Here is a 15,733-nt window from a genome sequence, read left to right on the forward strand (position 1 = left end):
AAATTACCTCCTCCCTTTCTTCCTCAACATTTAAAAGTTCCTCAAAATATTCTCGCCATCTACCTAATACCTCCCTCTCCCCATCTACTAACTCCCCTACTCTGTTTTTAACGGACAAATCCATACTTTCCCTAGGCTTTCTTAACTTGTTAAACTCACTCCAAAATTTTTTCTTATTTTCATTAAAATTTCTTGACAGTGCCTCTCCCACTCTTTCATCTGCTCTCCTTTTGCACTCTCTCACCACTCTCTTCACCTTTCTTTTACTCTCCATATACTCTGCTCTTCTTATAACACTTCTGCTTTGTAAAAACCTCTCGTAAGCTACCTTTTTCTCTTTTATCACACCCTTTACTTCATCATTCCACCAATCACTCCTCTTTCCTCCTGCCCCCACCCTTCTATAACCACAAACTTCTGCCCCACATTCTAATACTGCATTTTTAAAACTATTCCAACCCTCTTCAACCCCCCCACTACTCATCTTTGCACTAGCCCACCTTTCTGCCAATAGTCGCTTATATCTCGCCCGAACTTCCTCCTCCCTTAGTTTATACACTTTCACCTCCCTCTTACTTGTTGTTGCCACCTTCCTCTTTTCCCATCTACCTCTTACTCTAACTGTAGCTACAACTAAATAATGATCTGACATATCAGTTGCCCCTCTATAAACATGTACATCCTGGAGCCTACCCATCAACCTTTTATCCACCAATACATAATCTAACAAACTACTTTCATTATGTGCTACATCATACCTTGTATATTTATTTATCCTCTTTTTCATAAAATATGTATTACTTATTACCAAATTTCTTTCTACACATAGCTCAATTAAAGGCTCCCCATTTACATTTACCCCTGGCACCCCAAATTTACCTACTACTCCCTCCATAACATTTTTACCCACTTTAGCATTGAAATCCCCAACCACCATTACTCTCACACTTGATTCAAAACTCCCCACACATTCACTCAACATTTCCCAAAATCTCTCTCTCTCCTCTACACTTCTTTCTTCTCCAGGTGCATACACGCTTACTATAACCCACTTTTCACATCCAATCTTTATTTTACTCCACATAATCCTTGAATTTATGCATTTGTAGTCCCTCTTTTCCTGCCATTGCTTATCCTTCAACATTATTGCTACTCCTCCTTTAGCTCTAACTCTATTTGAAACCCCTGACCTAACCCCATTTATTCCTCTCCATTGAAACTCTCCCACCCCCTTCAGCTTTGTTTCACTTAAAGCCAGGACATCCAGTTTCTTCTCATTCATAACATCCACAATCATCTCTTTCTTATCATTTGCACAACATCCACGCACATTCAGACTTCCCACTTTGACAATTTTCTTCTTCTTATTCTTTTTAGTAATCTTTACAGGAAAAGGGGTTACTAGCCCATTGTTCACGGCATTTTAGTTGACTTTTACAACACGCATGGCTTACGGAGGAAAGATTCTTATTCCACTTCCCCATGGATATAAAAGGAAAAGTAATAAGACCAAGAACTATTAAGATAAAATCAAAGAAAACTCAGATGAGTGTGTACAAATAAACGTGTACATGTATGTGCAGTGTGACCTAAGTGTAAGTAGAAGTAGCAAGACGTACCTGTAATCTTGCATATTTATAAGACAGACAAAAGACACCAGCAATCCTACCATCATGTAAAACAATTACAGGCTTTCGTTTTACACTCACTTGGCAGGACGGTAGTACCTATTTACATATTTATATGTATACATATAAATATGTATATGTATATATATAAATATATCCTAGGTAGTAGGTTGGTAGACAGCAACCGCCCAGGGAGGTACTACCGTCCTGCCAAGTGAGTGTAAAACAGAAGCCTGTAATTGTTTTACATGATGGTAGGATTGCTGGTGTCTTTTTTCTGTCTTATAAACATGAAAGATTTCAGGTATGTCTTGCTACTTCTTCTTGCATTTAGGTCACACTACACATACATGTACAAGCATATATATACACACACACACCCCTCTGGGTTTTCTTCTATTTTCTTTCTAGTTCTTGTTTATTTCCTCTTACCTCCATGGGGAAGTGGAACAGAATTCTTCCTCCGTAAGCCATGCGTGTTGTAAGAGGCGACTAAAATGCCGGGAGCAAGGGGCTAGTAACCCCTTCTCCTGTATATATTACTAAATTTAAAAAGAGAAACTTTAGTTTTTTCTTTTGGGCCACCCCGCCTCGGTGGGATACGGCTGGTATGTTGAAAGAAAAAGAAACATGAAAGATTTCAGGTACATCTTGCTACTTCTTCTTACACTTAGGACACACTACACATACATGTACAAGCATATATATACATACCCCTCTGAGTTTTCTTCTATTTTCTTTCTAGTTCTTGCTCTTGTTTATTTCCTCTTATCTCCATGGGGAAGTGGAACAGAATTCTTCCTCCATACACCATGCGTGTTGTAAGAGGCAACTAAAATGCCGGGAGCAAGGGGCTAGTAACCCCTTCTTCTGTATATATTACTAAATGTAAAAGGAGAAACTTTCATTTTTCCTCTTGGGCCACCCCACCTCGGTGGGATACGGCCGGTGTGTTGAAAGAAAGAAAGAAGTGTGTGTGCGTGCGTTATAGGTAGTAGGTTGGTAGACAGCAACCACTCAGGGAGGTACTCCTGTCCTGCCAAGTAAGTGTAAAACGAAAGCCTGTAATTGTTTTACATGATGGTAGGATTGCTGGTGTCCTTTTTTCTTTCTCATAAACATGCAAGATTTCAGGTACGTCTTGCTACTTCTACTTACACTTAGGTCACACTACACATACATGTACAAGCATATATACACACATCCCTCTGGGTTTTCTTCTATTTTCTTACGAGGTCCTGTTCTTGTTAATTTCCTCTTACCTCCATTGGGAAGTGGAACAGAATTCTTCCTCCGTAATCCATGTGTGTTGTAAGAGGCGACTAAAATGCCAGGAGCAAGGGGCTAGCAACCTCTTCTCCTGTATAAATTACTGAATTTAAAAAGAGAAACTTTTGTTTTTCTTTTTGGGCCACCCTGCCTTGGTGGAATATGGCCGGTTTGTTGAAAAAAAAAAAGTGTGTGTGTGTACTCACCTAGTTGAGGTTGCAGGGGTCGAGTCCAAGCTCCTGGCCCCGTGTGTGTGTGTGTGTGTGTGTGTGTGTGTGTGTGTGTGTGTGTGTGTGTGTGTGTGTGTGTGTGTGTGTGTGTGTGTGTGTGTGTGTGTGTGTGTGTGTGTGTGTGTTTTTTTTTTAACAAAATGAAGAGTTGCATCTTTGAATATGCTTGCCTCATGAGACTTAAGAATAATAACACTAATAAATTAAACAATGTGCACTATTTCAATCAGCATTCAGCACAAAAGCATTATTAATTACTGGTTTTATCACAGTGTAAACTTCAGTAACACAACAATTACCTATTTTTATATGTAATAAGGTGTCTAGTCACCATTTCCTCATTATGATTCCAAACATTAGTCCTACTCTGTTATACTACAAAAAACTTAAACTTCATCCTTCGTAACATCTTACCGCGGGAAATCGTCAAAGAGCTCATCAAAAAAGTCGCTGGACTGCTGATCCCTGAGTTTTATGGAATAAAAAAAATAATGAAGTACCTATGGTACTTTCCTTTATTTTAGCATATCACAATGCTATCACACAATGACTGCAAACAATTTGGAAAGCTATATCTGTTACTTTTATTTCCTTATACTAGTGAAGGGTTCCTGATCATAGGAATTGGAGCTAACCTCCCCTTCCTTCGACAGAACTTGATTACTTCCCATTTCCCAGGCACTGTATGACACCTATGGCTTTGGGGCTTCACCATGAATACAATAACGAGTCATGCTAGCAAACACTGAGTCAGCTCACTCATTCGAAGGAATATGTCGAACATCAACACATGAAAGTACATACAAAAAATGAGTAATGTATTTGGCCAGAATAAACAAGTTTAAAACAGGTGACATAGTACTTAAAGGATTGTCCAAAGTAGTTGAAAGAACTTTCAGCAGTGTATGCTAGTAAAACATGAGTCAAAACAGCAAAATAACTAATACACGTAAAGTACATGGATTTTCTAAGGAATGGCTATGGACCTAGTAGAGCATAAAATATGGGGAAATTTGAAAAAGTTATTTAAAATATATATGACTGATGCAGTAACACTAATACTCAGCAGTGGCAAGTGGATAAAAAAAAAAAAAAAAGTTAATGTGAACAAGGGCAATATTAAGTAAATGGGCAAGTAGGACATCCTATTTGAAGAATCTGGTAACACATACAAAGCACATAATATTAAGATATTTTCTACACGAGTAACTAGTGTATACCATAAATTATGCAATACATATGTAGAACTCTACTGTACGCCATGAAGTATAAAGTTTATCACACACATATCATATTTCAAAAAATGTTACATGTTTGTACTAACATTCCAGAAAGCAAAGGCACTATTCAATTACAAATGGAAAGGCATGAACCAATTACCAAGTTTTTCTAAAAATAGTTTTAACACCTTGTACTTACATGTGATTCCTGTGGCAACACATAGCCAAGGTAAGTAGTCCCAGTAAAACTAGCATGACCACAAGAGGGATGAGGATTGTGTGGACAACATCAAAAGTGTACGAACGCTTCTCCACCTACATAAACAAAATGTTGTTAAGTATTCAGAGAGTAACATATCAATCTTCATCCAAACTTTCACTAATCATATTAAGTAGAAAATAACTTCTTATCAAGAGTTGTAAGCAGTTGCTTCATATGTCATATCCTGTTTTTTGGTTTTAATATCCACAAAGACTACACTAGCTTAGCTTATATGTTATGGCTCTCAGATGAATGAATATAAGCTTTTCAGTGAACTAAAAATCTCACTTGGTCCCTCCTCTGAAGATATACACGCCCCTCATTTTCCAGAGCAGAGATGACAGGAGACTTGGGTCCTTCATCTTCTCCATTGGCATCTTCTCCAATAGTGTTGCTCTTTTTGTTGTTATGCTAGTAAAGAATACAAGTTACTAATTTTAGCTTACAAAAACTACAGATTTTAAAAAAAATCTTTACTCACATGCTACATGGTTTAATGAATTTTTATCAATAAAATTTCTGCTTTATAATTTAAAGCATAATACAATTTAAAATCAATCACCAAACATCTTTCATTACTGCACTGTCCACAAAATTTTTTTTCCCCCATTCATTATTATGTAGTTTCACTCTGAAACTCTTAACCTCATCATAAGTTATCTCATCTAGGTACTGAATATAGGCAAATTCATTATTTACACAGATCAAGGAATGTAATTACCAGTTTAAAACTGCACCAGTCAATAGCAAAACCTTGTTGTTGGAAAAATCTCTCGTAAGAAGTTTTTTTGAAGTACAATGGACATGGCTGGTGGTGCCACAATGGCTCAACCTCCTTCTCTAATTCTAGCAGAGCAGCAGAGAAAGGCACTGAGCTTCCATAACTTACATACACTCTGCAAAGAGAATAAAAGCCATGTTTTACATAAGTTGAAAAAATCTGATTGCATTTGTATTTTTTGACTAAGCTCATATTGTAGTAAAGCATTAGACATTTCTTTCTTGATTTATAAGAAGATAGTTTCTCCTATAACTCTTCATATATGAAAGTAGAATTAATGCTAATAGGTATAAATTAGAGGAAGCCAAGCTGACTGCTGCACCACAGAGTCATTGTAATTGTTTTACATGATAGTAGGATTGCTAGTGTCTTTTTTTCTGTCTCATAAATATGCAAGATTTCAGGTGTGTCTTGCTACTTCTACTTACACCTAGGTCACACTGCACATGGATAGACAAGCATATATATACACATGTCCCTCTGGGTTTTCTTCTACAGTGGACCCCCGCATAGCGATATTAATCCGTGCAAGAGAGCTCATTGTTATGTGAAATTATCGTTATGCGAATGAATTTTCCCCATAAGAAATAATGGAAATCAAATTAATCCGTGCAAGACACCCAAAAGTATGAAAAAAAAATTTTACCACATGAAATATACATTTTCCTACACACAAAGAGAAGGATACATGCACAATAGTAGAGTAGTACATGCACAATATATATTGTGCATGTACTACTCTACTAAATGAAGAATAAATGACACCTTTATTGAAGATGCAGCAATGACTGATGAGACACTGTGTCCTGGGAGTGCCTTTTCCTCCTGAGTACTGTAGGTCCTGTTTGGCATTTTCTTCCAGAACAGGCCTTATCACACTGTGTATGCCACTACGATTCTTAAATCTCTCAAACCAACCTTTGCTGGCTTTAAATTCACCAATATGAGCACTAGTTCCAGGCATTGTTCCCTGTTCACCTGGGTGTTAGTCGACTGGTGTGGGTTGCATCCTGGGAGACAAGATTAAGGACCCCAATGGAAATAAGTTAGACAGTCTTCGATGACACTGACTTTTTTGGGTTATCCTGGGTGGCAAATCCTCTGGGGTTAATTGTTTCTTGGTATTCTCAATAAGCCACACCAACAACAGTGCTACAGCAGCAGCAGCAGCAGCAGCTGACAGTGCTACAGCAGCAGCAGACGATGCTACAGCAGCAGCAGACAGTACTACAGCAGCAGCAGCAGCTGACGGTGGTACAACAGCAGCAGCAGCTGACAGTGCTACAGCAGCAGCAGACGATGCTACAGCAGCAGCAGACTGTACTACAGCAGCAAGCAGCAGCTGACGGTGGTACAACAGCAGCAGCAGCTGACAGTGCTACAGCAGCAGCAGACGATGCTACAGCAGCAGCAGACGATGCTACAGCAGCAGCAGATGGTACTACAGCAGCACCAGCAGCTGACGGTGGTACAACAGCAGCAGCAGCTGACAGTGCTACAGCAGCAGCAGACGATGCTACAGCAGCAGCAGACGATGCTACAGCAGCAGCAGACGGTACTACAGCAGCAGCAACTGACGGTGGTACAGCAGCAGCAGCAGCTGACGGTGCTACAGCAGCAGCAGCAGCTGATGGTGGTACAGCAGCAGCAGCAGCTGTACCACCAATAGTAGCGATGGTTGATTGGGGTTTATTATACAACCTGGCCAGCTTGGAGACACACACTCCACTTTCATACTTATCAATGATCTTTTTCTTCATCTCTATAGTAATTCTCACCCTTATTGCTGTAGGGTTGGCACTAGAAGCTTTCTTGGGGCCCATGGTCACTTATTTTGCAGATAAAATCACCAAAAACACTGTAATAATACGAAATGTTCCGATTGTATGCTTGGATGTTACCGCGGAGGCTGGCTGGTAAACAATGCCACCGGCGGAACATGTGAGCGTGGCTCAGGCCGCACATAGACGCGTCTCAGACGAACAGCGTTGAGCGGGTTTTTTAGCGGTATGCGAGGCAAAATCTTGGCGATAAAATGTAGCGGTATGCGGATTTAACGTTATGTAAGGCCAAAGGTATGCGGGGGTCCACTTTATTTCCTTACTAGTTTTTTTTTTTTATCACACTGGCCGATTCCCACCAAGGCAGGGTGGCCCGAAAAAGAAAAACTTTCACCATCATTCACTCCATCACTGTCTTGCCAGAAGGGTGCTTTACACTACAGTTTTTAAACTGCAACATTAACACCCCTCCTTCAGAGTGCATGCACTGTACTTCCCATCTCCAGGACTCAAGTCCGGCCTGCCGGTTTCCCTGAACCCCTTCATAAATGTTACTTTGCTCACACTCCAACAGCACGTCAAGTATTAAAAACCACTTGTCTCCATTCACTCCTATCAAACACGCTCGCGCATGCCTGCTGGAAGTCCAAGCCCCTCGCACACAAAATCTCCTTTACCCCCTCCCTCCAACCTTTCCTAGGCCGACCCCTACCCCACCTTCCTTCCACTACAGACTGATACACTCTTGAAGTCACTCTGTTTCGCTCCATTCTCTCTACATGTCCGAACTACCTCAACAACCCTTCCTCAGCCCTCTGGACAACAGTTTTGGTAATCCCGCACCTCCTCCTAACTTCCAAACTACGAATTCTCTGCATTATATTCACACCACACGTTGCCCTCAGACATGACATCTCCACTGCCTCCAGCCTTCTCCTCGCTGTAACATTCATCACCCATGCTTCACACCCATATAAGAGCGTTGGTAAAACTATACTCTCATACATTCCCCTCTTTGCCTCCAAGGACAAAGTTCTTTGTCTCCACAGACTCCTAAGTGCACCACTCACCCCTTTCCCCTCATCAATTCTATGATTCACCTCATCTTTCATAGACCCATCCGCTGACACGTCCACTCCCAAATATCTGAATACATTCACCTCCTCCATACTCTCTCCCTCCAATCTGATATCCAATCTTTCATCACCTAATCTGTTTGTTATCCTCATAACCTTACTCTTTCCTGTATTCACTTTTAATTTTCTTCTTTTGCACACCTTACCAAATTCATCCACCAATCTCTGCAACTTCTCTTCAGAATCTCCCAAGAGCACAGTGTCATCAGCAAAGAGTAACTGTGACAACTCCCACTTTATGTGTGATTCTTTATCTTTTAACTCCACGCCTCTTGCCAAGACCCTCGCATTTACTTCTCTTACAACCCCATCTATAAATATATTAAACAACCACGGTGACATCACACATCCTTGTCTAAGGCCTGCTTTTACTGGGAAATAATTTCCCTCTTTCCTACATACTCTAACTTGAGCCTCACTATCCTCGTAAAAACTCTTCACTGCTTTCAGTAACCTACCTCCTACACCATACACCTGCAACATCTGCCACATTGCCCCCCTATCCACCCTGTCATACGCCTTTTCCAAATCCATAAATGCCACAAAGACCTCTTTAGCCTTATCTAAATACTGTTCACTTATATGTTTCACTGTAAACACCTGGTCCACACACCCCCTACCTTTCCTAAAGCCTCCTTGTTCATCTGCTATCCTATTCTCCGTCTTACTCTTAATTCTTTCAATAATAACTCTACCATACACTTTACCAGGTATACTCAACAGACTTATCCCCCTATAATTTTTGCACTCTCTTTTGTCCCCTTTGCCTTTATACAAAGGAACTGTGCATGCTCTCTGCCAATCCCTAGGTACTTTACCCTCTTCCATACATTTATTAAATAATTGCACCAGCCACTCCAAAACTATATCCCCACCTGCTTTTAACATTTCTATCTTTATCCCATCAATCCCGGCTGCCTTACCCCCTTTCATTTTACCTACTGCCTCACGAACTTCCCCCACACTCACAACTGGCTCTTCCTCACTCCTACAAGATGTTATTCCTCCTTGCCCTATACACGAAATCACAGCTTCCGTATCTTCATCAACATTTAACAATTCCTCAAAATATTCCCTCCATCTTCCTAATACCTCTAACTCTCCATTTAATACCTCTCCTCTCCTATTTTTAACTAGTTCTTGTTCTTATTTATTTCCTCTTATCTCCTCAGGGAAGTGGAGCAGAATTCTTCCTCTGTGAGCCATGCGTGTCATAAGAGGCGACTAAAATCCTGGGAGCAAGGGGCTAGTAACCCCTTCTCCTGCATACAGTAGGGCCTGACTTTTACGGCAGGTTAGGTTCCGGGCTACTGCCGGAAAGCAGAACGCCATTTTTTCCACTTATAAATGCATATAAATGCCAGATAACAAGTTTACACTAACATATACTAAGTATATTAAGTTAGCAATAGAACTAGGCATTAAAAAACAATAAAAATTAAAATACACACACAGTACACTCATTATTTACCTCAAAATATTTGTAGTCTTAATGTAGGGCAAAAGGTGAGCAGTATTTACTGTAAGAAGTTAGGTGTGGTAGCCCTCCTGGCCACCCCACCCACACATAATATACTACGATGATGCTTAAAGCTCCCTAGAGTGATAAAATGCGTATACAGTACACTTATTACTTACCTTAAAATATTTGTAGTCAATGTATGGCGAAAGGTGAAAAGTATTTATTTGTAGAAAGTAGTGTGGTAGGTAGGGTAGTGTACTGAAGCCAGTCTAGCCACCCCACCATGTAAACAAACAGATGAAGCATCTGGTTATGGTTCATAAACATTCAAACGAACACTTTACACTGTGTACCAGTTGTCTCCACAGTGGTACAGTAGAATAAATAAAGACCAACACTTCCATTCTTATGTAATTTTTAGAAGGAATGATGCTCTGACAAATTATTATTACACATTTTTATTACAAGTTATTATTATAATCATAATAAAAAAGAAGTGCTAAACCCACAAGAGTCATGAATTGCTATATATAGAGTGAAGGTATACAAAAGGAATATTTATCTACAGTTATCCCCCAGTCTGACCAGAGAAAACATAATTCTTCCGACACTCCTACTTAGTGCTTTGTAAATAAATCTCATATATCAATTTTTATTCTGTGGATGTTTTATATAATGTTTATATGCTATGTAATGTGTTTCTTATATAATTTTGAAGAAACTATCATAGATGGATTAATGAAAATGTCTATATTAATGTTAAGTAAGACATTTAATGTGCCCAAGAGAGCTTATTATTATGTAGTATTACTATGGCATCATGAGTAGAGAGACTCTCAGTGATTTTACTGTGTACCTGCACGCCAGCACAGTGTGTAAGTATATTTAGGTACAGGTACACATAAGTACAATTATCAGAGAACATATAAAATACGCAATAACCTTAAAACATTTGAAATTTTGGAAATTTTCCAGACATAATAGATGTGCTCACAGAGAATGTAAACAAGCAGGGTGGGGAGCACCATATTTGAAAGACCGCGCAAATTTTGGTCATAATTTGAAATCACTGTATTAGCGGAATGCCGTAAAGCAGGGTCCTACTGTATATTACTAAATTTAAAAAGAGAAATCTTTTTTTACTTTTAGGCCACCCTGCCTCAGTGGAATATGGCCAGTTTGTTGAAAAAAGAAAGGTATAAATTACAAATCAATTATTTAAGTACATATACCAATATACGTGTTGGATGGTAACATGTAGTGTTTTTGCTTACGTTCCCATAAACAATAAAATAATTTATAATTAACATTGTTTAGCTCCAAGATACTTTTTTACAGCTTGTAGTGTCATTTTTTAGCTTGTCCACTTTTTTTTTTTTTACTGCAAAAATAAGACGAAGAAAATAAATTGTAATAAAATATTAAAAGTATCAAGGAGAAGGGTCAAGATGGGGTATGCAGAAGAGAGGTGTCACCATGGTGATTTAACATTTATGGAAAATGTTAAATCACCATGGTGACACCTCTCTATAACAGATAAGGGATAAAAGGATGGGTGGTATGTTGAAGTATCTGTGAAAGAAAAAGAGATTTAGCTATGGAGGCAAAAAAGAAAATGCACCAGAGTATAGTGGTACCAACACTTTACATGGGTGAGGCATGGGTTTTGAATGGTGCAGCAAAAAGGAGGAGACAAGAGGTAGTGAAGATATGTTTGAAATGTGTGGTGTGAATATCATGCAGAGAATTCAGAGCATAGAAATTAAAAGACAATATGGGGTGACCAAGGGTATAATTCAGACCTGAGGTGGTTTTGGCATGTAGAGAGAATGGGCAAGGATAGGGTAATGAAGAGGGTGTAAAAATCTGGGGTAGAAGAGAAAAGGGTTGTCCCAGGAATGGTTGGTGGGAGGGGGTACAAGAGGCTTTGAGTTCAAGGGGTTTGAGCATCAATCAGGCCTGTGGAAGCATATGAGATAGGAGTGAATGGAGACAAGTGGTTTTTAGTGGAAGTGCTGTTTAGTGTGAGCCTGGTAACTTTTATGAAGGGTTTCAGGGAAACAAGTTAGCTGGACTTGGGCTCTGGGTAAAATAGCTGCTCTGAGACATTTTCTAGGGTGGTTTTTCATGGTTTTATTAGCAGTTTCTTAGTGTCAATGGAGATGATTTCAGACCAGATGTGACTGAAATAGGCTTCAAAGTAGTGGAAATATTTGATTTTTGACAATTTTCCTGAGGCAGGATAGGGCGTACCTCTACCCTGCCTCAGGGTAGGGATTTTCCTAAGTCTGCTTTAATTATTAGAAGGGCCTAAACCATGTTTTATTAGCCAAGATATAAAATAAATTTTAATTCCTTTTGTGTTGAATTATAGTGGTTGGAATACCTAGTGTTTATTATGAACTGTTTGAAAATTGGAATTTGTTGAATTTTGTAAAACTGGCCAAGCTACTGACTTCTGGGCATTTTATAGGGTAGTTCTTATATTTAAATAAGTAGTTTCTGCTCAAATGACCTGAAGGCATACTAGTGAAATATCAAGGAAATGGGTCTGCCTGAGTAATGGAATTAATTTAAAATAGGCCTCAAATAGAGCAAAATTGCAGTTTCATAAAGTGCTCTCACCCACTACCTTCAAGCCTCCATGATTTTTGTAAGTTTTATATCAAATTTTAAACTTTTGGTGTCATTACTTTCAGGAAAAGATTTTCTACCACTGTAGATGGTGAAAGGACTTAATTTTGGTGATCACATCAGTAATGGGGTTAAACACTGCAGGGAAGAGGCAGCTGAAGGCTAACAGAAGGAAGGAAGGAAGGAAGGAGAGAGAGAGAGAGAGAGAGAGAGAGAGAGAGAGAGAGAGAGAGAGAGAGAGAGAGAGAGAGAGAGAGAGAGAGAGAGAGAGTGAGAGAGAGTGAGAGAGAGAGAGTGAGAGAGAGTGAGAGAGAGAGTGAGAGAGTGAGAGAGTGAGAGAGAGTGAGAGAGTGAGAGAGAGTGAGAGAGTGAGAGAGAGAGTGAGAGAGTGAGAGAGTGAGAGAGAGAGAGAGAGAGTGAGAGTGAGAGTGAGAGAGAGAGAGAGAGAGAGAGAGAGAGAGAGAGAGAGAGTGAGAGAGAGAGAGTGAGAGAGAGTGAGAGTGAGAGTGAGAGAGTGAGAGTGAGAGAGAGTGAGAGTGAGAGTGAGAGTGAGAGAGAGAGAGAGACAGAGAGAGAGAGAGAGAGAGAGAGAGAGAGAGTGAGAGAGAGAGAGTGAGAGAGTGTGAGAGAGTGTGAGAGAGTGAGAGAGAGAGAGAGAGAGTGAGAGTGAGAGTGAGAGAGAGTGAGAGTGAGAGAGTGAGAGAGAGAGAGTGAGAGAGAGTGAGAGAGAGAGAGAGTGAGAGAGAGTGAGAGAGTGAGTGAGAGAGGGGGAGAGTGAGAGAGAGTGAGAGAGAGAGAGAGTGAGAGAGTGAGAGAGTGAGAGAGTGAGAGAGAGAGAGAGAGAGAGAGAGAGAGAGTGAGAGAGTGAGAGAGTGAGAGAGTGAGAGAGTGTGTGTGTGTGTGTGTGTTTTAGATAAGAGTGGAAATATTTGTTTTTTTTTATGACAATATGCTGTTGGAGTGTGAACAGGGTTACAGTTAAGGGATTCAAGGAAACCAGTTAACCAGACTGAGTCCTGGAGGTGGAAAATACAGTACCAACACACTACAGGAGGGGTGAGGATGTTGGTTTTTAAGGGCCATCCAAACTATAATGTCCACACACTTCTGGCAAGACAACAATTGAATGAATGCCTTTGTGAACAGGAACTTTACACTCTGGAATCCTCTTCCACAATGGCTATTTCCCCATCAAGGCAGGGTTAACTCAAAGAAGGAAATTAATGTATTGGCTAAATGAATACAAAACCTAGCACTTGCCCTTCTTTCTCATCTGGGCTTGCAGGTAATCTATCACCACGCTCTGTAGCAGAGGCAAGAGAAGTCACGGTTAGGTCATCTGCACTTTCTTGCCACAGGTCATTACTTATCACTTGGTGCAGTCGGTCCCAACGTCCTCCCACCAACAGTTCTTCAACATTCATATTCTGTATTTTGAAGCGCACTTCATATGGCTTACCTGTTGCAAATTCTGTTTCATTACAATAATTTATATCTCGATAATATTTCTTGCACCTTCAATATAGTTTGCACCAAAAAATATACAAGCTGCCTCATTATATTATTAGTGCATTCAAAAACCAATACTAAACATGTATAAGTCATATAACATCATTATATATACATATATGTATTAGCATTATGAAAAAGCAAGAGATAACTTACGGGACTGGTCTAAGACATTCATTTTAAACACTTGATGGGATGTTTCATACGTGTGTTTGTCTCGGGCTATAACCTCTAACTGTTGAATTAAATTAACATAAAATAAGTCATCTGATAAAAATTTAATAACAAACCTGCCAACATTATAAAGAAAATATATGAAGATTATTTTCTGAGTACTGCATATAAAATGCCACAACCACACACTCTTAAAAATTAATAAGCAGTGATCTAAAATCTTTGAGCAAGGTAACATTTATGAAGGGATTCAAGGAAAACTAGTTAACCAGACTTCTTGAGTCCTGTAGGTGGGAAGGTCAGTGCCTGCACTCCAAAGGAGGGGTGGGGATGTTACAGTCGGAGGGTAATCTGAATAGTGATATCAGCACACTTCTGACAAGACTGATTAAATGAATGGTGGTTAAAGCGTTTTCTTCTTTGGCATATCCTACCTTGGTAGATGGTCACTGGGGTTAAGAAAAAAAAATAATTAGTAATAATAGTAATAATAATAATAATATTTATAATTGTTACTGATCTGAAACATTTGGTGGTATTAAGTAAAATATTAATAATAATTAAGAAGAATGCAGTAAATAATAATGCGTTAATACTACAAAATATCTCGCGTCAATACTTTCTGCTGGTGATATTACCTTCCACTTTCAAGGCTCTGGTCCTTTCATAGTGAATATCCTAGTTAGTGAAGAACTTCTTGAAGTTTCACACATGGATGCCAATCTCATCTTCCTCCCTCCGCCCATTTTTAGTTCACAATGGCCACATGTGCCCAAGTCTAGTATAAACTTTAGTAAAAAAGGTAAAATTCATTTTGTATTAGAGTATGGTGTCACAGAATGAGTACGTAGAATTACTGGCAGCATCAGGGGCATGGGGCCACAGTGAGTTTTTAATATTACAGAAAGTGTTAGGGGCATGGGGTTACTAAGGCAAAGCTTCAAATTACTAGAAGTATAAACTTGACACATGCAATGTTTGGAAACTTTTAATAGGATACATAATGCTCATCAGGGGATTTTTTCTGTAACATTCACCAAACTGCAACATTCTCCCACCTTCTTTGTAATAATAATAATACAGTGGAACTCTGGTTTTCGAACTTAATCCAGTCCAAAACGTCCGATAACTGAATCAACTTTTCCCATAAGAAATAACAAATACAATTAATCTGTTCCAGACACCCAAAAATATTCACAAAAAATTCATTTTTTAAAGAAAAATATAGTTTTACATACACAAAACAATGATAAATAAATATAAACATTACATACCTCTATTGAAGACTCTTGTTGGCATATTGAAGGCAAGGAGGGAAGAGAGAGTTGAAGTTATTGATTGGAAGGGATATCCCCGAACATAAGGACTCGGTATCAAGTCCCTCTCTGGGGTTACTTCCCTCCTTTGTCTTTTAGTGGCACTAGGACCAGCTCAAGTCACTGGACCCCTGTTGCACAAAATGTCTGTCCAGAGAGGTCTGTTTCTGGCAGCTCTAAGATTTGTCTGAAGTGGGACATGTTCTGTCACTGAACATGTTGCTGATATGGCTTGTTTCAGCTTGGTCAGGGTAGTATTTCTCCACAAATCTTTGCAACTCATTCCACTTTGCACACATGTCCTTAATCACTGAAGAAAGTACCTTCTCCC

At 39.4% G+C, this 15,733-nt stretch overlaps 1 protein-coding gene across 3 annotated transcripts in view; it reads right to left on the reverse strand.

Annotated features, from left to right (window-relative positions):
* Scgalpha (sarcoglycan alpha) overlaps window positions 1-15,733 on the reverse strand; it is a 68,106-nt gene that overhangs the window by 24,077 nt on the left and 28,296 nt on the right. For 2 of the 3 annotated variants that reach the window (XM_053796519.2, XM_053796510.2), the window contains exons 4-8: window positions 14,069-14,147; window positions 13,664-13,862; window positions 5,331-5,505; window positions 4,898-5,020; window positions 4,547-4,662 (exon numbers count right to left, since the gene is read on the reverse strand). In XM_053796519.2, coding sequence (XP_053652494.2) covers window positions 4,547-4,662; window positions 4,898-5,020; window positions 5,331-5,505; window positions 13,664-13,862; window positions 14,069-14,147 — 692 coding nt within the window. Of the gene's footprint in view, window positions 1-3,541; window positions 3,593-4,546; window positions 4,663-4,897; window positions 5,021-5,330; window positions 5,506-13,663; window positions 13,863-14,068; window positions 14,148-15,733 lie in introns of all 3 variants that reach the window. The other variant, XM_053796501.2, reaches the window with a different exon arrangement.

The sequence above is a fragment of the Cherax quadricarinatus genome, chromosome 37, assembly GCF_038502225.1.
Source record: "Cherax quadricarinatus isolate ZL_2023a chromosome 37, ASM3850222v1, whole genome shotgun sequence".
NCBI classification, from domain to species: domain Eukaryota; kingdom Metazoa; phylum Arthropoda; class Malacostraca; order Decapoda; family Parastacidae; genus Cherax; species Cherax quadricarinatus.